This window comes from Aspergillus vadensis, assembly GCF_003184925.1.
Source record: "Aspergillus vadensis CBS 113365 unplaced genomic scaffold BO88scaffold_17, whole genome shotgun sequence".
NCBI classification, from domain to species: domain Eukaryota; kingdom Fungi; phylum Ascomycota; class Eurotiomycetes; order Eurotiales; family Aspergillaceae; genus Aspergillus; species Aspergillus vadensis.
In genome coordinates, this window is record NW_020292055.1 from 471,861 (window position 1) to 491,209 (window position 19,349).

The window sequence follows — 19,349 nt, forward strand, 5'->3', positions numbered from 1 at the left end:
CCTGCCATCCTACATCGGAACCCTCTCTCCAACAACAAAACCAATAATATCATCAACCACGACCAGCCACTTCGCGGACATGGAGTCAAATCAACAAGATCGACAACGTCAACTATGGTCCCCTACCTTGTCTAACCAAAGTAAGTAAATATGACCTACAGTGTACCAAGAAACAACCACCTGATCAACACACCGGGACCACACACACACGCACACACTCACTCACTCACTCACTCACTCACACCCATCTATGATCTAAACCAAGTAAGTAACTACGTAGTAGTAGTCAGAGTAGTATCCATGTAGGTAGTATCCATGTAGCTGACCGCTCCTTCCCCATCATCCCTCATCCACCAACCACCAATCTCTGATCCCCCCCTGCCTACCCAAATAGTACATAACAAGCGAGCCCCAACATCATAAGCCAGCTACTGTAGGTACTAAGGTAGGTACCTACATGGATCACTGACCCTCCCCCGAACACCTCCTAAATCGTTACCTAAGACCTACGGTACCTGGTAAGTAGGTAGTCCCCACCCTACCCTGAAACCTCTTCCGTAACTCTAGATAATCAATCAATCAATCAAGGACCCATATTCAGATCAACATTATCATCATCACCGAACCCCGCCATCTCAGCCTGCACCTGAAAGTGGATACCTACCTACCTACCTACCTAACCATCAAACCCGAACATAACTGGCCACCCAAACCCCCAACATGGGGCCAAAAAAAAAAAAAAAAACCAAGAAAAATTCTCCTTCTTTTTTATCTCTTCATCCGAGATGATCAGCTCTGAAATAGAAATAGCAAAATTTTTTTATCTCCGGGTCTTTACTTACTTAGTTTTTAGTTGTGGATTAATTGTGGATTGTGGATACCCATTGGCTGATTGATAACGATTCTGAAACAATGGGTTCGGATGGGATGGGCGATCATCTCTCTCGGCTATTCATGCTTCTTATTTTTCATGTGTGTTTTGGACTTGTTTGTGCTGAACATAAGGATCTACAGTATGGGTCCCCCATTTACTACTACTACACTACCAAACTAGTATATATTTGTTTAGTGCTGGGTGTATATCAATTGCTTAGTAGGTGCCGGGTGGAGTCGTTGGGTAACCATTGTAGCGCGGCAGCGCGCGTGTGTGTCCTTGTGTTGTGTGCGTATGTGTGTGTGTGTATGTGGGTATCCTATTTTAGTACTTACTATCCCGGGGCTTCTCGTGAAGGGTAAGTTCGGTTCTCAGGATGAAATCTCTGCATGTCATATGATATGATGATGATGATGATGATGGTTGTAATATTGGTAGGGAGGTATACTGGAGACATGGTGGTAGGTTATTGGCTCATCAAGTTTTTTTATCTTACAGCTACTCCACATGCATACTGGTTTACAGGTTTGGGATCCTACGGTGCATGACTTCCAAGACTTGATATACGAAGATACGCGCTGGAATACTAGGTAGGGCCGCGGTTGCCGGGAAGCATTGGTCTAAATTGCTACACTTAGAAAGTACTTTCGATTTACAAGGCGGGTGTTAAGGGGTAGTAAAAGTAGTGGCAAGCAAGAAATCATGCGAGCGGGCTTGAATCTCCACCCTCCGATGCGCAGGAGGGACCCCGCTGGTCTCATGCGCGGGATCGCCCTCCCTCAGGCAAGAGTGCCTCGGATTCTGAAACAACCGCATCATGTCGTATACGGGTGACGCTGGGAGATAATGGGTGGGCGCGGGAGGGAGGGAAAAGGGAAGGGAGGGCATAAAGGAATACATGATTGGGCAAATATTTTTAACTTGATTCTCAACGCGTGCGAGCGCTTGATGATCTTCGGCCGGGTCGCATGACGTGCGCTAATCTTCCAAGGACTATTGCCGCCTTCCAAGGGCTGAGCGTCGTCGGCAACTGATGAGAATCTTTCTCCCAGCATCCTTTGCGCTGAGCGGTTCCTGACTTGCTCAGTCCTGGCCTCCATTCTCCCATGGTACAATCTATCCGCTAAACCGGAACCGGGTCGCCTCCAGTCGGCCCAACCCTTCTCTAGGTGCCACGTTTCGTCGCCGGTATGAGTTGGTGAAGTCTATGCGTGCTTGTCAGCCAATGTAAAGCTTGCGAGAAAATGCTAGTTTCACCATACCTTGAAGAAGGACCCGGATCTTCCGCACCTCACCCGAGTGGACCTTGTCGAAGATGCCCTTCAGCAACCTCTCCGCCTCACCCGGCTTCATGGTGCCGGCGGGAAGCATCTGCAGCGTAGCCTGAAGCCAGGTTCCTGCCTCTTCGGGCATAAGTTCGAACAGCATCATCATCACGCTGGATGCGTCGGGGAAGCACTCTCCCGGGAACGAGAACATCATACCCGTCAGGATATGCTGCGTGAGTAGCTGGCCTTGCGACGCAATCAGCTGCTTGACGGCCTCGCGAATCTCGGGCGGGTTGGTGTAGGAACTTCCATCGGCAGTGGTGAACTCAGATACCGTCGGCTTATCGAAAGCGAAGCTAAAGAGGTCGTGGTAATAATGAAGGGTGGCCATGAGTGGGTCAATCTGCTGCAGGGTGAGAGCGCTGAGTGCGGCGGAGAAGATCGGCACGGACAGCGACGAAGTGACACACTCCTTGGGGTAATACCGGACGGCATCGGAAGACAGACGATAGAAATCCTCGATAACTGGTTGTATCTGGTTAGCTTGAGGCGCAACGAGCATCCAATTTCCAGCTGGGGGAGCACCTACCATCTGGGAGATTCTCGGGGGGCAGATCATTTAAGGTCCGGAGGAATGCGACCGCTTGCTGCTCGTAAAATTGGAAGACAGCATGGCTGGTGGAGGGATCGACGAATTCAGCACCCTCGGAGAACTCGCGCACGACAGCGTCAGTGGCCCACAGGAAGCATCCTTCTCGTGATGCCTCGAATCCGCTTGCAAGACTCTGCGCTAGCGTGGGTAGGAGCGGAGTCATAGCCGTGCGGTAAGAAATAATCATGTTTCTCCAGCAACGGCAGACGCGCTCTAAAATCGGCGTGGACGAGGTAAAGTTCATCACGATTGTCGTCATGATTGGCAAGATTTCGCCGCAATACTTGACTGCGGGGTTCTCTTCCCGGGGTGAGACATATGGGTTCACGACCAAGATGAAGATCGTAATCAACTGAAGGTGATCTACCATGCAGTTAGTATGCAGAGTGCCTTTTAATTTTGAAGTATACCTACCAGCAACAGCCCGCTGGCCCTCTTCATCTTTAGCGTTGTTCGCTAAGTTCATGATGCGTGCCATAATAGGGTCACAGAACAACTTCATCGTCTCGTAGATCTTCTCCAGTGGCTGCACTGCAACCACAGCCGCGACACCCTCGGTTATCTCTTCCTGACTGGCCGGTTTCAGCTTGTCAAGGACCGACTCGTAAAACGAGTGCAGTTGGGCAATGTGACCTCCAAGCAACTTCTGGCAGTCCGTGCCCAAGAACTTGAAGGCCAAGGCTGCAGCCTGAACCACCTCCGGAGAGCTGTGCTGGAAGCCGGAAATGACATAGTTTAGTTGCGCCTCCAATGTCTCGGGATGCTGTGCAGTCCACTCGGTGTAACGCGCTAACGCCATGATGGCCTGGAACCGCACTTTTTCTTGGTTCGGAATCTGCACGATGAGGGGAATGACCTGGGTCAGGACAACATTCTCCTCAGGATCGACCATACGGCCCATGGCGCGCAAACTAAACAGGGGCGCTTCAAGCTCTTGCCAGTTGGGAACATGGTCGTCGCTGGACTGGGAGGCATATTTGGAGACCCATTGTTGGATCAGCTGATAAGCCTTGGTCAAGCACTCATTGACCCCAATGACCGCACAGCAATCCTTAAGCACATCTCCCATAGCGTGCCGGAAATGCCGGAATTTCTCTTCCTGCTCCCGATCGCCACCGAAAAGGTCCGTCTCACCCTCCTCCGGCCGCGGGTACTCGAGGTGCTTGACCATGATGTCCACGAGGCTAGAGAAGATATCACTATAGCCAGTCCGTGCATCCGCATATCGCTCCAAAGTAACATATTGCTTCAACTCGTACCAGAAGACGAAAGTAAGGGAAATCGCATCTCGCTCCCAGTCGCGAGCGCAACATTCTAGGACCGCTTCGACCAGCCCGCGGAAGTCAGTCGGCAGGCGTGCCATCAAAACCACCCAAGCCTCGCCAGCTTCGGCAAACAGCCTCGTGATACCCCTATAAGCATCTGTGTCTTCCGCTTCGGCGAATTCGGCAATCTTCGGGCGCAGGGACATTAATCGCGGATACAGGGCCTGAATGATTGGCAGTGAATCATCGACCTCCCGAGTGTCTCTATACAATGTGCACATGCTGTCGACCGCAGACTCGAATGATCGGTCGTCATCCAGAGCCTTGAGAATCACATCCATTAAGGGTGAGTCAACAATCTTCGACGCCGGGATCTCGCGCATCCATGAGGTGATACAGTCGAGGAGACGGGGGTTAGTAGACGCAGAAGCTAAACCAGAGTTATAATCAGCATATCAAGATATAAAGAAGCTGACTCGACGGCTGGGCACATACGGGATGACTGAGCATATTGAATCAGAAGGTGCATGACCTGTTCGGCGTTGTCTTCCAATAGTTCTTTCGTCCTGGAATCAAGGTCCTCTTCCTAAGTCAAGCCAGCAGGTTAGAGTCTCGTTTGTCGCGGTCTAAAAGGTCGTCGCCTATCGCGTAGGAACGGATTGTAAACAGGTGAGGTGCTGATGCCGCCGAACATACACTGAGATTGATTTTACGACCCTCGGTCACTTCTTCTGGGAGAATCTTGAGAAACTCCAATACACAATCCCCCGCGCTGCTACCCAGAGCCGCGCCAACTGTGGGTAGGACGTCCTTCCAATCCAGCATTTGGATGGCCAGGCTCGCCAGACAGACGCAAAGCTGTGTCTGGATCGGCCGAGGGCCTGCAGCATAAGCCACAAGCAGGTTCAGAACGGAGTCTCGGAGGGCGAGTATCGATTCCGCGGGTAGCTGGTCAAGGTCGAAGATAATCTGGGACGGTCAGTACGGGATGCCAGTACCGCGTCATGTAGGTGATGGGGTCGCTTCACCTTTCCTTTCAACGTGGTCGCTGCGAACAACTTGGCCTCGACAGGGACATCGGGGGACTGTAGCATTTCGTGGGTAATAGTCCATGCTTCAACCTAGATAGAAGCCGAATCATGATTAGCATGCAATGTTATGGGCGGCGTGGAACAATCGGCCCTGAGGAGGAAGAATGAGGGGTAGGGATGAACGGACTGATTTCTGGAACTTCTCCAGGAACTCATGGGCGTGTTCTTTCTCCGATCGCGAGACATTTCCTGACATAGTCGTGACTGCCGCAAGGACAGCACCAAAGGACTGCCCTGCGGTCCCCTCCTTGCTGGCCATCTTGGACGAGAAGTGGGATGTTTTGGGATTGTTCGATTTGGGAATGGGAGAAGAGGGGTTCAGCCAGGCCGGGAGGCTCAACACCTATGCAGTGCGATCATGAACAGTCATTAAACAAACATTAAAGAACAAGCCGCCTCGATGGAATCAGCGCTAAATCTTCAGCACAGTGGCGGAGAGAGAGATCGGGGGGTAAAGTGACTGGTTAGTGGAGGTGGGATGTGGTGACGATCGACCCAAAGGGAAAAGTTGGTGAGCCGCAATCGTCCCCGAGGCGGCAAGAACGATGGAAGCTTGCTTTACCACTTTCCCGATCTTTCTCGATCTTCTCTCTCAGCACCACCCGCCTAACAACCACCACCACGCGTCGTTTTCTCGATCAACCGAACGGCATTCCCGTCTGTTGTCTCCTGTCGCTGCCTTCGCCTTTTGATACCCTACACATTCCTTCCATCCATCCATCACAATGACCGGTCGTGGAGGCGGTGGAGGCGCTCGCAAGACCCTGCTTGCGCCGATTCATTTCATCTTCAAGCTTCTTCAGCAACGGTCTACAGTCTCTATCTGGCTTTACGAGCAGCTTGCTTTCCGCATAGAGGGAAAGATTAGGGTAAATGGATTCTGGCGACCTGTTTGCGTGGCATTTGACTAATCGACTCGTGTAGGGTTTTGACGAGTTCATGAACCTCGTCATTGACGATGCGGTGGAGGTTCGCATGGCTACAAAGTCCGAGGAAGAGAAGCGGAGACCTCTAGGTATGCGGCAGTTTAGCTCTTGTGTTCTCCCCGTTGGTGCTGCAATGCTGATAACAATTTGAACAACCTAGGCCAAATACTGCTCAAGGGCGATAACGTGTCTCTCATTCAGGCCGTGCAGTGAATTTAAAGGGGCGTTTAAGGATTTCGGAAGCCAGGAAAGGGAAAATTAATCATTCATCTCCGACTTCGTGCCGTGATACGATATCGTTTGCATTTTCTAAACACTTTTTTACGGGTTCTCGCTGGAGTACAATTATCTGCACATTATTGTCGCATTAGATGAAAACATGGACATGAAGGGCTCGCTTCTTTTCTGGATATCCTATCAGCGTTGGCGCACGAGGCACCGGTCATCGCCGACCATGAGGACGTCTACTAGCCAGTCGTGATCCGCAACCGGGATCTTTTCGGTCGGAGCAAGCACTTGTTCTTTGAGAGCCAGCGCGACTATACGAGGGGTTAGTGACGGAATATGTTCGGGTTGACTGCTGTCGTCTGGAACAACTATGCCTTACCTAGTAGAGGCAGCTTCGGTGCCGTTGTTGTGCTCTCGGGACCTTTGGAGTACCTTGTCAGGAAATGATCATAGTAACCTTTGCCATGGCCTAATCTTCTGAATCCCTCATCAAACGCCATTCCTGGCATGACAATCAAATCCAACCCGTACGGTCCCTGCGTAGAATCTTCGGGCTGGGGTGAGACTCCCTTGCCTCCGAAGCAGTTCCTCTTGTTAAGCACACTTGCTTGCGAGAGCGATGGGATTCCCCACTTGTCCGGCTCGAGCGATCTGAACTCATCCATCGACTCAAGCAGCAACATATCCATGACTGATGTCTTTGGCTGAGACGACAACTCGAGATTGTGTATGTAAGGTACGAAGACTTCTTTGCCATTGGCCAGGGCATCCTGCACTATCGCAGTTGTAGAGAGTTCACCCGCTGGCATGGACAGATAGACCCCGATCCTCTTCGCATCCCGATATTCCTGGAGAGCGAGTAATTGATTCGTAGCGATCCTGGCTGTGGCAGGTCAGCACATGCCACGACCATATTGGGCAGAAGCGAATCGAGATCCCTGACATTGATTGGCAATGGAGTCGGGGGGGATCTGCTGGAGAGCATCCCGCATCCTCCGGCGAAGGTCCCTCTTTGCGACTTGCAACCCAGCCATCATCTTGGTCCTTGCTTGCACGATGAGAACGCGGTGTACGTAGACCAGCGACCAATGTTTGTCTACGCGGTCTGCCCAAGGTGCTTCACCAGGTTAGTCTGGTAGCCGAAGCGGGCGTGGCTTGGCAGGCGAACATGTTTTGGCGGATGATTTGCATGGCGGTTCATTTGTTTGATCGGCAGGGCCAGTGGCACGTACCGGGGGGAGCTCTTGTGTACTCCACCCTTCAAGGGCCTCCTGCGTTGCGCCTTTCGACGCATTCCTCTCGCTCTCTACCATCGGTCTCTCCCTTTCTTCTGTATTGAATCTCTTCTCGTGGGTATGATCACAACATGATGGCAACGTGCTTCTTATTTGGCCTTCTATTAACCGCTGTTGGGGCCAGCAGCCACAGCGCATCGGATCTAGAAGGAACATGGTCAACCAAGTCGCGCCAAGTTGTGACAGGTCCGGTATGTTTTGCGCCGTGTTGATTGTTTACCAATTTCAATGGGCCAGCTGTACCTGTTCGCTAACCGTTCAACGTCCGGACATTCACAGGGCTTTTATAATCCTATTGATGATAAATTCCTCGAACCCAACCTCACTGGTATCTCGTACTCGTTCAACGCCGATGGACATTATGAAGAAGCCTACTATCGTGCCATTGCCAACCGTTAGTCCCAGGATCCTTAGAACCATGATATCGCGTGCATTTCCCCGATTCTGACATGTCATCATCAATTAATAGCCCAGGATCCTTCCTGCCCAAAGGGGATTATGCAATGGCAGCACGGTACCTATACCGTAAACAGTGATGGATCGGTGGACCTGACTCCGATCGCTGTCGATGGACGCCAGCTCTTATCAGATCCTTGTCAGTCCTCTACGGGGACATATACCAGATACAACCAAACTGAGCACTTTGAGGTACTTGAGTCCTTCCCGTTAACTATGTGAAAGCTACTGACAGGTATAGTCGTTTTCTGTCTCGGTAGACTCATACCATGGTGTCCAACGCCTTGACGTCAAGAACTTCGACGGATCGCCGATGCATCCAATGTATCTTATATACAAACCGCCACAGATGTTACCCACGCAGACGCTCAATCCAATTTCCTCCAACAAGAGTAAACGCCAGGTCGAGGGGGATACTGGAGGTCGCTTCAGCATAAAGAACTTGGTCAGCAGGGAGAAAGTTGGTGACCCGAATAACTGGCTGTGGCTCGGTATATTTATGACCACACTCGGAGGGATCACTTTACTTCGCTCTTAGATGACCACAAAACTTGCGCGTTACCGCCGAGCAAGTACGATGGACGGCTGGATATAAATGGATATGGAGTTCGGAACATTACTGGAAGGACAAATCGGGATGGATAAATAAGGTCGGTAATTCTTGGGATGACATACAATATGGCGCTGGGAAATTTCGTCTTTTTGTTTTGGCACAGCACGTCTGCATGGCCTATCGTTTCAAGACACGCGAGTTCTGCTTGTTTTTTCTATGCAACTTTATGGCGACCCGAAGTTCCGCCTAATGAACAATTGTTGACTTTTCATCCGTCGTATACATTTCATTGAGCGGGGAGCCAGGCAACTGGTCTAGGTATGCGTATTATACAAGTAGTTATTATACATTTTCTCGTGTCAACCGTTAAGCGGAAGAAACTGCTTCTTTGGCAATTCGGGCAACTTCGGATCTCTCGGCGGGCTTGCCATCCAGGGCTCCTCCAGAGGAGAAGAGGGACTTGAGCAGGAATCCAACCTCGACCTTCTTGCCCGTCTCCTTCAACTTGGCGAGTTCCTCAGCGACGATCGTCTTGATATCGTCCACGCTCATGGTTTCCACCTGGGCGCCATATTCTTCCAATATCGCAATGTGTCGATCCTCAGTCTCCTTCAAGTCGGGGCGGTTCTCAGACTCGAATTCTTTAGCGGCATCCTTTGAAGCAGATATGCGCTTGCGAATCAGAGACAGGAGTTGAAGGTCAGTCTGGATGGGCGAGTTGGTTTTGGCGGCGTTGTTGGTTTCGGAGATGAGAGCGCGAAGGACATTCAGCCTGATAATTGGAACAAAATCCGTCAGCATTGATGCGCAAATAGCACTTGGGGTTGTAAGGGAGCATTAGAAGTACCTAGGCGTATCCTTAGCTCGCATGGCAGTCTTGAGATCGGTTCTCAATGCGGTCATCAAAGGCGGCAGAGTCGGACCAGCAGTGGAGTTCCAGCGCACCAGGCGCAGACCCAGACGGGATGTGAGACGCATTGAGGGAAGCATGGTGAGCAAGAGAATAGCAGTAACACTCTTCAATGGCACAATGGATGAATGAATGGGCTTTGCGGTGTTTGTTGCGGGCATGAAATCATGGGCGGAGGAAAAGCAACGCAAAGGCGGAGAGAGCTTGGGCAGGACCTCACCTCCGGGCCCGTGCACAATTTTGTTTCTCTTCCTGCTCGTTTTACGGCTCAGGCCTGTCATTATTCGGTCTGATCAACAACTCGCCCTCAACCACTCCGGCTATTCCCGCCTCTGTTCATTGATGTTGCTTTCTCAAACCTTTCCGTCCTCCGTCTCTTCCCTCCGCCCTCTCTATACCATCGTGAATTGATCGTCCTCTTCGCGCCCTTGCGCCGACCGAATCTTCACCTCGCCGGGGAGCGCGACGAATCGCCAAAGCTTCCCACGGGCTTCTCAACCGGCATCATGTCTTATCCAGACCTCACGCCGACCCTCACCCCTCAAAAGCCCTTACCCGGTGCTTACTTTCAGACTCCTGCACCCACCGTGGCTGCGGCCGCGCCTAGTTTCTCGCCAAAGCCTGTCGCGGCCCCCGCGGAGCAACATGCAGCTTCACCGGTTGCGCTTCCCAGACTCCCCCCAGCCACGTTCAAGCCCAAGTCTCAGGCGTTGAGCACAGAGGAACGTGCTGCAGGAACAGTTAACGACACTCTCGCTCAAGAAGCCCGTTATCCTGACTTGGATAGCTATCTCTCCCGTGAGTATACCCCCCGTCCGTCTTGACGAGGGGGATCAGATCTAACACGCTTGTGTAGAAGGTATCTCGTCTGACTACGATATACCCGCCTCACCATCATGGGCTCCCTTTCAGAAAGTGAAGATGTACAACATCCCAGATCAGATCTTCGACCAATACAATCGAGCGCAGGTGTCAACAAGCATGGGACTCTTCGCCGAGTTGAACCACGCCTGGGTTGCCATTGACAATGCACTCTACATCTGGGATTATACGCATCCTAACCCTCAGTTAGTTGGTTTTGAAGACCAACCGAACAGCATCAACACGGTCAAGCTGGCGAAACCCCGAGCTGGTGTGTTCTTGCCTTCAATCACGCACATCCTCGTAGTATCGACAACGGCAGACGTCATTTTGCTTGGTATGGGTTGTGAGACTACGGCTGGAGGCGCGCGGCAAGTCACATTATACCAGACGGGCATGTCAACTTCCATTCGTGGCTTGGATATCCATGTCATCGCCTCCTCGGACTCGACCGGTCGCGTCTTCTTCGGTGGCACTTCGGACAATGACGTTTATGAACTCATCTATCAGCAGGAGGAGAAATGGTTCCAAGGTCGTTGCTCGAAGGTCAATCACACTAGCTCTCGTCTATCTGCATTCACGCCGAGCCTGAGCTTTACGCAAAAGTCATTCGAAAATGTGGAGCAGATGGAAATCGACGACACAAGAAAGCTACTGTACACGCTATCATCTTCCTCCACCATTCGCGTCTTCCACATGAAGCCAGACGGCAGCCTTGCTTTGGTGATCACGAAGCCAGCCCTCGATATCTATGCCAATATCGGACACATAATCGCGTCTAACGAGACCCTTAACCCCAAAGTTCCGATTGTTTCCATCAGTCCCATCCCAGCCGCCGAAGCCTCTCGGTACCATCTGATGGCCACAACTGCAACAGGCTATCGCATTTATCTTAGCGCCACCGGCTCCTTCACCTGGTCTTCTGCACCGAACGGCACCAACGCACCTACAAGTATGCAGGCCCATCATGTCAAGACGCCGCCGTATGACGGTGCTTCCGCTGCTCAACTTCCCCCGAGCCTTCAAAACCAACCGCGTTTCCAAACCACAATTACGGCCAGAGTGCCGATCAACACCCTGCAGCCTACCAGATTTACTGTTCGATACCCCCCAGGTTATTTCCTCTGCTTCACATGTAAGGACTCCACGAACAAGTCGGACACACTCTTCATTTCGGCTCCGGATTCGGGGCGCGTTGCTCGTTCTCAGGAAAGCGTTATTCCTGGAAAGGCTGGTGAAACTGCTGTCTGGCTCTCTTTGGGCAGCAGGGCTGAAGACGTGGGTCTCTGCTCTCCTACTACCCCGGCCACGAGCACTCCTGGTGGATTCGGAAACGAACTGGCCGTGCAATTTGATAATCCGGCGGCCGAGATCGCCATTCTGACCAACACTGGCATCCACGTTATTCGGAGAAGGCGTCTTGTTGATGTCTTCGCAGCGTTGGTGCGTAGTGGTGGTACCGGCGATGAGGGATTGGAGGGCGAAGTCAAGAACTTCATTCGCACCTATGGCCGGAGCGAAACGCTTGCCACTGCTCTTGCGGTCGCTTGCGGACAGGGTGTTGAGATCTCATCTGACTCACGACTAACGCAGATTAACGACCCCGATGTCCTGGAGTTTGCGCGCAAGGTCTTCATCGAGTACGGTGGCCGACCCACGATGAATGAGAATGCCGTCGCCGATAGCACCACGCTCGCTATCGACGCAGTCGTTCCGTCCCCTCGTCATGCGGGCATTGCTCTCTACATCTCTAGGCTGTTGCGGTCGATCTGGAAGAAGGAGATCGCGAAGGCTGGCATTGCCCCCAACGGTGCTCAGACGGTCGCATCTTCCGTTTCTGCTTCCAAATTGCAGGCGGTGCAGAGAGATCTTCTGGCTCTGCAGGAGTTCTTCAAATCGAACAAGAGCTTCATCGAAGGATTGAGCGGCCCTGAAGCTTTGACGCGGGTCTCCACGAAGCAGGAGGAAACTGCGCTGCAGGCGGAGCACCGCGCCCTCCATTCTTTGGTCCAACTTGTATCCCACACGATCGAGGGTATCTCGTTTGTCCTGGTTCTTTTCGACGAGCGAGTGGATGAAATCGTGGCATCTCTGCCGGCCGAATCGAAAGAGCGCTTCCTGAAGCTTACCTTCGAGGAGCTCTTCAGTACCAACAAGGGCCATGACATGGCCAAGGAGCTCGTGAAGGGAATCGTCAACCGCAACATTGCAAAGGGTTCTAATGTGGAAACTGTGGCCGACGCTCTCCGACGCCGTTGTGGCAGCTTCTGCAGCGCTGAAGATGTAGTGATCTTCAAGGCCCAGGAGCTTCTGAAGAGAGCTACGGAAGCCGGTTACAACTCGGAACTTGGTCGCAATCTACTCAATGAAAGCCTTCATTTGTTCCAGCAGGTCTCTGACAACTTGCCCATGGATTACCTGATTTCTGCGGTGGAAAGCTACATTTCTAACCAGTTCTTTGCCGGTATTTTCAACCAGGCCCACTTTACGTTACTTTACTAATGAGTTTTCATAGGCGCGATCCAGCTTGCTCTCAATGTTGCTGCTCGCTCAGACAAGGCCAACATGGCACTTTCATGGATCGTCGATGGGCGACCAGAGGAGGTAGGTCACGCGATCGTCCTGATTCTACAATCTCGCAAATCTTAACATATTTTGTCTCATAGGACACCCGCAAGGACTACTTCTACTACCGCAAGCAATGTTATGACCTCATCTTCAAGGTTATCCTCGCCGTTGACAGCCTCGCCGCTCACGATCCTGGCGTTGTTGATGGACAATTGACGATAATCGCCAAGCGCAAGAATGAGGCATATGGTGTCGTTTCCGACTCAACCGATGAAGTATTTTTGACGAGTTTGTACGATTGGTATCTGGAGCAAGGCTGGAGCGATCGACTGCTGCAAACCAACTCGCCCTTCGTTGTGACATATCTTGAGCGTAAATCAGCAGACGACCTTGCTCACGCGGATCTGCTTTGGCGGTACTTTGCTCAGTCGCAGCGGTTCTTTGAGGCAGCCAAGGTACAACTGGATCTGGCTCAGAGCGCGTTCACCCTTCCTCTCAGCCGTCGCATTGAGTACTTGGGCCGAGCCAGGGCCAACGCCTCCACATTCACGCCCGACACTAGCCGACAAGCCCGACAGCGACTGGTGCAGGAAACTTCCAACCTTATTGACATTGCGAACATCCAGGACGATCTCCTGCAACGCCTAAAGGACGACAGACGCATTGCGCCGGAACGCCGGGTGGAAGTTCTCAAGGATGTGGACGGACCCATCAAGGACATTAGCACTGTACGTCATCAGCCCAACCTCCCCTAGTCATTCCCTATTTTCTTTTCTTCTTGGCTAACATCTTCCTGCAGCTCTTCAACCAATACGCCGACCCTGCAAGCTACTATGACATCTGTCTCCAGATATTTTTCCTGGCCGACCATCGTAACCCAGCCGATATCCGTTCGACCTGGCAACACCTCCTTCAGGACCTGCACGATGAGGTCCTCGAACGGGGTGAGCCCATCCCTTATGAGGCTGTAATCGACAAGGTCCGCAGTTTGGGCAGCCGTCTGCGCATGTCCGAATCTGTGTTCCCGATCCCCATTCTCCTACCCATGCTCGAGCGCTACGCCCTCGAACACCAGCGTGGAGTCGGTCCTGCAACATGGGTCATTGACCTCTTCCTCGATCTTGGCGTCGCACACGAGACTCTCTACGCCGTCCTCGAATCCATGTACTACACCGACGAAGCTCCTTTCCAAGGTTCCAACAAGAAGTATATCGCCAAGGATCTTCTCTACCTAATTGAGCACTGGTTCCACGACACGGTCCGTCTCGGCGGCGTCGTCTTCGGAAGCGACCTTGTCGCTGAGCGCATCCTCGAAACCCTCCTTCTCCTCCAGCAGGGTGGTATCACTCCGGAACAAGTCCAGCTGGCACAAGAATTGAGGACGAGAATCGATGATATTCTGCGGTGATTTGTCCGCCCCACTGGTTCCCGAATTTCATCGCTTCCCCCTCCCCCTCCTTCACGTATAGCAATGCAACCCAAACTCACTTCGATTATTTTTTGTTCTGTTCTGTTCTAGTCCTGGGCGCTGGAGTCTCGTGTATTTTCTTTTTTTTATTTTCTTTTATCATCTTCAATTTCTTGCATGCAAGCAGCATCCAGAGAGTCATGTCGAGTCGAATCAAGTGAAGTGAAGTGAACCGAAGTGAAGTGCCAAAATAATCCCATCATATATTATATCATTTTCAAAGCCGTCTTTCTTCCTTCCTTTCCTCCCCTTTTCCTGTCCACTTTCTGGATATGATCAAGGTGTACTACTAATACTATAACTGGGTATTAATCAATGTAATCAATGTAAGATGATGATCATGACGTTTATAACTATTACTTAGCTGCATCTTCCTTATTGGTGCGGAGCTGTACAACTACTAGTAGTTGTACAGGCAGAAATCACCAGGTTGATATATATATATAACCAACCGACTTTCATTCTGCCATTCCTGGGTAAATACTAGTAGCACGACCATTTTCCTAACTTGTATTTCGCCGATGAATACTACTACTACCTAAGTACTGATAGGTGCTTCTAGTAGATTACTGATTGGCGGTTGTTCTTTAGTAGTAGTTTCCTGACTCGAGCCCAATTTCGTCTCATTTCCTTGATGCTTCACTGATACCTTAACATGTATTATTCCTACCGGTTATGCAATAGTAGATGCAGCATTTGTTTTTCAAAGAGGTGAGTAGATACTAGTGGCAACTTACTACTAAGTACTTACTACTGTGAAAAAATGTTTGGTCCCCGCTTCCCGGGTGTTGATGAATGGATGGTGGGGTAAGTAGGTGTGTTCGATGAGGCTGCATACAATAAAATATATATATGGTGTACAGGGTACATCCGAGCAACATTTACTTACATTTTGAGTTTTGGTTTAACTACTTATTGATCAAAATTGTATTTATTCGTATTGTTATGTTTTTGTTGATATTCTGACGCGTGAATATGTTTAATAATAACTAAATCTGGTAGATAATAAAAGAAGTGAAGTCTATCGGGCTAACAAATCCAAAACAAAGAAAAACAAGAAGAACAAATAACAGAGAATCAAAAAACATTGCTTTCGGACACAAAAATTTTAGATCAAAGAAAAATAAAGAAAAGGGGAAAAAAATAAAAAGTTTGGCCCCACTAGTTCTAGAGCATAGAAGCCTAAACAGGGCACAAAATAAGGTCACTAAAAGTGGGAATAAAAAAAGAAAAACCACATTAAACAGTCTAATGAACCAGGCCGAGGTATCAATCAAAATCAAGTAGCCAAGCAAAAATCCAGGCAGAAAAACGGGAAGAGGATGGATCAAAGAGGAAAGGATGAGAAGGAGGAGGGAGGATCAGGCACATGCGACGCGCCAAGGATCCCAAAGTCTGAGGGGTAGCGGGGAAACATCTTCCGAGCCTGCTGCATGGAACGTTATTGCTGGCAAGGCATCGCGGTGGCGTCCAGCACCCTTGACCTTCCGTGAGAACTAAGAGGTGCTGAGAACAAGGATAGAGCTCCTCGAACAGGTGGCGGAGGCCGTCGGGATTTACTCGAATTGGTCGTATACAGGGATGGGCTTTTCGCCCAATGCGCACAGACGGAAGATATGACGGAGTTTGGCGCCGTTATCATCATCGAGGTAGTCGACAATGGCGGAATCTATTGCAAATATCCGTCAGTATTGCTTTTGGGTGCTTATCTTTGGTAGGTACCAAGGAACTCACGCGTTGTGCAGCGATTGTCGAAAATTACAATGGTCCGAGGCTGCCACCTCACTCGCGCCTGAAAGTCGTGCCCAGTGATGATATGCTGCATGAGGAAGTCCAGCAACCAGCGCTGCTCGGGCTCCTTCAGACCTTGAATCTTGGTGATGAACTCGCCGTTCACAAAAAGACATTTCTCGCCGGTGACTGGGTGGACACGCACAAGCGGGTGGACGGTGTCGACGGCTTCTTTGCGTACCAGGCTCCCAGTCATACGTGCATGCTGGATCATTTTTGCCGATGAGTGGGTTGCGCGCAGCGTGTCCAACCAGGAGGTGAGAGTTGGAGAAAGACGCCTAATTCATGCATTAGAATCTACCTGCCCGGCGCTGATTCGTCGCGCTTGAGGATGATACTTACTTGTATGCCATATCGGTCGCCGAGAAAACAGTATCACCACCTACTTCAGGTCCCTCCAGCAGCCCAAGCATCACATAGCCCGGGGGCTGGATCTCGTAGCTGACATCCTGGTGCCAGAGCGTCGTGGTAGTGCGCTGCGACAGGAAACGAGTGATTTCCTCGCGGTTGCCGTCGCGATGGATGATATGGAATCCTGGGTGCCCGCGCATTGAGCCAGAGACGGGCTGATAATTGGGCTTGCCAAAGTGACGCATGAAAGCCTCTTGTGCCTCAGGACCATCGTCAATGAGATCCTGGTCCGGGAAAGCTACCACCTTGCGTTCGGCAACCAAAAGGGCAAGCTCATCTTTCTGGGCATCCGAGAGCTGGTTGAGCTGAACGCCTTCCACGACACTACCAATGCGCGGTTGGATCTCCGTCACTTTTGTGCCGGGTGTCAGAAGATTGCGCTTGGACTTATCCTTTACGCGAAGGGCAGGGTCCTGATACTCAAAAGGAGGAAGAGGATCGAACCACACTTTGTCCCACGTGGGAAGATATTCGGGGTATCTGGTGCGTAGGTGAGACTCCTTGGTGACATCCACGTAAGGGATATTGATGTCGTAGCTGATCGGCTCCTCCTCCTTATGGGCATTGATGGGAAGGGCCTTCTTGGGCCGTAGGACAGGCGCAGAGGACGGCATGGTTGCGGATGTGCGTGTTGACTGGTGTGTGCTCTTGTGCGAAAGAAGTATGTACGTAATGTAGTGTTGCTCAAGGCCACAAAGAGGTTAAGCGGGACCCTCGACGTCAAGAAAGATGAAAGTGAGCTAGGAGGGAAAAGGAAAAGGACAGAATTCGAGAAATCAAGGTCAATTGAAGTCTCTGGAGATGGATGGGGAAGAGAAGAAAGTTCAGTCGAGGGTGGACGAGAGATGAATATATATCTGATCAGATACAACCTCCACCGGCTCGATATGGCGATAAAGGGATTGCACAAGCAGTAAACACGGCCAAGTGTGGATGATATGGCCGCAGCAGCGCCAATGGCAATGCATCCACCGGAGGTTCGCTTAGAAAGAGTTAGACCAGGGATTATCCCTTTCAATTTTCCGGACCGGGAAAGCTTGGGCTGGTAGATACGCCCGATTACTACTGCTACTACTACTCAAGGCGGGCACAAAAAAAGGTCGTCTCGAAGCCATGACGACAGGGGTACAAAGTCGGTGCCGGACGGGTCTCGACAGATGAGAACAGCGGTCATCGTAGGGGGGTGAGGGGGCGGCGGCAAAGGAATGAACCACTTAGGAGCCAGCATGGCACAAGCAGTGTCTAGAAAAGGTGAAGGGGAAGAGAGCATACAGAGTGACGAAGAGGCCAGAAAGGGAAGAGGCAGGCCGTTCGGAACAGGGACCGAGACGAGCAACAGATGCACGACGGAATTGGGAGAAGCGGTCAAGGTCCAATGAATAATAAAGAATGGGGCATCGGCGCGCCCACTCCAAGACTGGAGTATAGCTTCCTTCCCGCATCGGACGACAAAGGGCTTACAGCAGCAGAGAGTTGTCCGGCATGGCAACGACGATTGTCTTCTCGGAGCTAAGCCTGACCGACCGCAGAAGCGATAGCGATTGGACCTGCCGATACTTCGATGGGAAGGCACTGTCTTCTCCCTGGACCCGGCGTGTTCCGGGGGACTGGCTCTCAACTGTAAATTGTTCCATTCGATGTGGTTCTGGTGTGGTTTCACCGCTCTGATCTAGCGAACCCGGATGAACGATAAGCAGCCAGAGGGCCTGCAAAGAAGGCAGAGGTGGAGCCATGCGGCCGGCACGTTGGGCCAATATCATTAAGTTTGAGTCTGTTCCTTCTAGGGTAGACGGCACTAGATCGCGGAATTTGTCCTGTGCAGTAGTGGGAAGGAGTACCATTACTTTCAGCAGCAGCAGCAGCAGAAGCAGAAGCAGCAGCTACGGTAGCTCTGCTATCTTGCATTAGTCCTTGCATCGCTCGACAGAAGGACGATGGTAAAACTCCCGGCTTCGAGGCCGCGGCTGCTTTGTACTACTGTAGCCTGTATGCGCTCTGCCACAGGTAGCCATTGCCAATAATCCAGGAATATTGCAGCCCCTCTCCTAATGTTTGGTTGGTGGAAACCGTTTATCTCATGTCAAGAGGGCGCATGCGTACTCAGTACAACATTGTGAAGGGGGTTAGAGTAATTTGTGTTCCACTGCTGTTTATTCCAAAGAACCAGAAAATGTTATTTTTTTTTTTTTCTTTCTTTTGGTTGTGAAATTCTTTGCTTTTTTTTTTTTTTTTTTTTTTTTTTTTTTTTTTTTTTTTTTTAAATTTTTTTTTTTTTTTTTTTTTTTTTTTTCTTTTTCCTTTATATTTTTCTTTAAAGTTATTTCTTTTTCTCAAAATTTCTTTTTCCACGGTTTAATTTTTGTTTGGGATAATGCCTGCTCTCTTTCTAGCAGTATCCTGGTGGTGATCGATCGCGTCAACTCAATCGAACAAAAATAGTGCCGACTTCCTGGCTCCAGTTTATTTTGGGGCCACAATGCCGAGGAGGCACAAAATCGACTCAGCGCATACCCACTGTAGCTTCCCCGAAAATTTGATGTGTTCGCTCTTCCTCTCGGTTTTAGTGACGCCTTTGCGTATCCATGCTACCCCTTCAGGGAAGCAAACAACACTGGTGTCAAAAATTTTCTTTTCAACAAAAATAATTAAGATTTTCACTTAGCTCACTTGCGGAAGGAGTGAGCACCCGTGTAAGCCAAAAGGGTCACACATAGACCCGGTTTGGGCTTCCA

At 50.7% G+C, this 19,349-nt stretch overlaps 8 protein-coding genes across 8 annotated transcripts; 3 read left to right on the forward strand and 5 right to left on the reverse strand.

The window, feature by feature from the left end:
* Positions 1 to 1,578: 1,578 nt before the first annotated feature.
* Positions 1,579 to 5,409, reverse strand: BO88DRAFT_465870 (nuclear import receptor MTR10; the record flags this gene model as incomplete). Its single annotated transcript, XM_025711437.1, has 8 exons — positions 1,579 to 2,079; positions 2,137 to 2,667; positions 2,732 to 3,157; positions 3,209 to 4,489; positions 4,555 to 4,645; positions 4,756 to 5,028; positions 5,088 to 5,180; positions 5,278 to 5,409. The coding sequence occupies 8 exons, from the start codon at positions 5,407 to 5,409 to the stop codon at positions 1,991 to 1,993; spliced, it is 2,916 nt and encodes a 971-aa protein (XP_025561168.1). The 3' UTR covers positions 1,579 to 1,990.
* A 466-nt stretch (positions 5,410 to 5,875) lies between these two features.
* BO88DRAFT_455394 (small nuclear ribonucleoprotein E) lies at positions 5,876 to 6,289 on the forward strand (the record flags this gene model as incomplete). The annotated part of the gene is made up of 3 exons (XM_025710864.1): positions 5,876 to 6,019; positions 6,075 to 6,165; positions 6,237 to 6,289. The coding sequence occupies 3 exons, from the start codon at positions 5,876 to 5,878 to the stop codon at positions 6,287 to 6,289; spliced, it is 288 nt and encodes a 95-aa protein (XP_025561169.1).
* A 204-nt stretch (positions 6,290 to 6,493) lies between these two features.
* BO88DRAFT_344353 (5-formyltetrahydrofolate cyclo-ligase) lies at positions 6,494 to 7,341 on the reverse strand (the record flags this gene model as incomplete). Its single annotated transcript, XM_025703227.1, has 3 exons — positions 6,494 to 6,615; positions 6,684 to 7,187; positions 7,248 to 7,341. 3 exons carry the CDS (start codon positions 7,339 to 7,341, stop codon positions 6,494 to 6,496), a joined length of 720 nt encoding a protein of 239 aa, XP_025561170.1.
* A 332-nt stretch (positions 7,342 to 7,673) lies between these two features.
* On the forward strand, positions 7,674 to 8,878 carry BO88DRAFT_391888 (uncharacterized protein; the record flags this gene model as incomplete). Its single annotated transcript, XM_025705029.1, has 4 exons — positions 7,674 to 7,790; positions 7,879 to 7,993; positions 8,069 to 8,247; positions 8,297 to 8,878. 4 exons carry the CDS (start codon positions 7,674 to 7,676, stop codon positions 8,591 to 8,593), a joined length of 708 nt encoding a protein of 235 aa, XP_025561171.1. The 3' UTR covers positions 8,594 to 8,878.
* A 96-nt stretch (positions 8,879 to 8,974) lies between these two features.
* On the reverse strand, positions 8,975 to 9,598 carry BO88DRAFT_344483 (uncharacterized protein; the record flags this gene model as incomplete). Its single annotated transcript, XM_025703233.1, has 2 exons — positions 8,975 to 9,380; positions 9,456 to 9,598. 2 exons carry the CDS (start codon positions 9,596 to 9,598, stop codon positions 8,975 to 8,977), a joined length of 549 nt encoding a protein of 182 aa, XP_025561172.1.
* Positions 9,599 to 9,789: 191 nt separating this feature from the next.
* Positions 9,790 to 14,746, forward strand: BO88DRAFT_406264 (putative non-repetitive nucleoporin). The gene is made up of 5 exons (XM_025707111.1): positions 9,790 to 10,316; positions 10,375 to 12,843; positions 12,895 to 12,983; positions 13,046 to 13,675; positions 13,747 to 14,746. The coding sequence occupies exons 1-5, from the start codon at positions 10,025 to 10,027 to the stop codon at positions 14,353 to 14,355; spliced, it is 4,089 nt and encodes a 1,362-aa protein (XP_025561173.1). The 5' UTR covers positions 9,790 to 10,024; the 3' UTR covers positions 14,356 to 14,746.
* Positions 14,747 to 15,860: 1,114 nt separating this feature from the next.
* Positions 15,861 to 17,483, reverse strand: BO88DRAFT_391894 (TauD/TfdA dioxygenase family protein). The gene is made up of 3 exons (XM_025705030.1): positions 16,549 to 17,483; positions 16,150 to 16,484; positions 15,861 to 16,084 (listed from the first exon to the last, which is right to left on the reverse strand). Exons 1-3 carry the CDS (start codon positions 17,229 to 17,231, stop codon positions 15,972 to 15,974), a joined length of 1,131 nt encoding a protein of 376 aa, XP_025561174.1. The 5' UTR covers positions 17,232 to 17,483; the 3' UTR covers positions 15,861 to 15,971.
* Positions 17,484 to 18,074: 591 nt separating this feature from the next.
* BO88DRAFT_455400 (uncharacterized protein) lies at positions 18,075 to 18,458 on the reverse strand (the record flags this gene model as incomplete). The annotated part of the gene is made up of 1 exon (XM_025710865.1): positions 18,075 to 18,458. The coding sequence occupies one exon, from the start codon at positions 18,456 to 18,458 to the stop codon at positions 18,075 to 18,077; it is 384 nt and encodes a 127-aa protein (XP_025561175.1).
* Between the last annotated feature and the right edge of the window lie 891 nt (positions 18,459 to 19,349).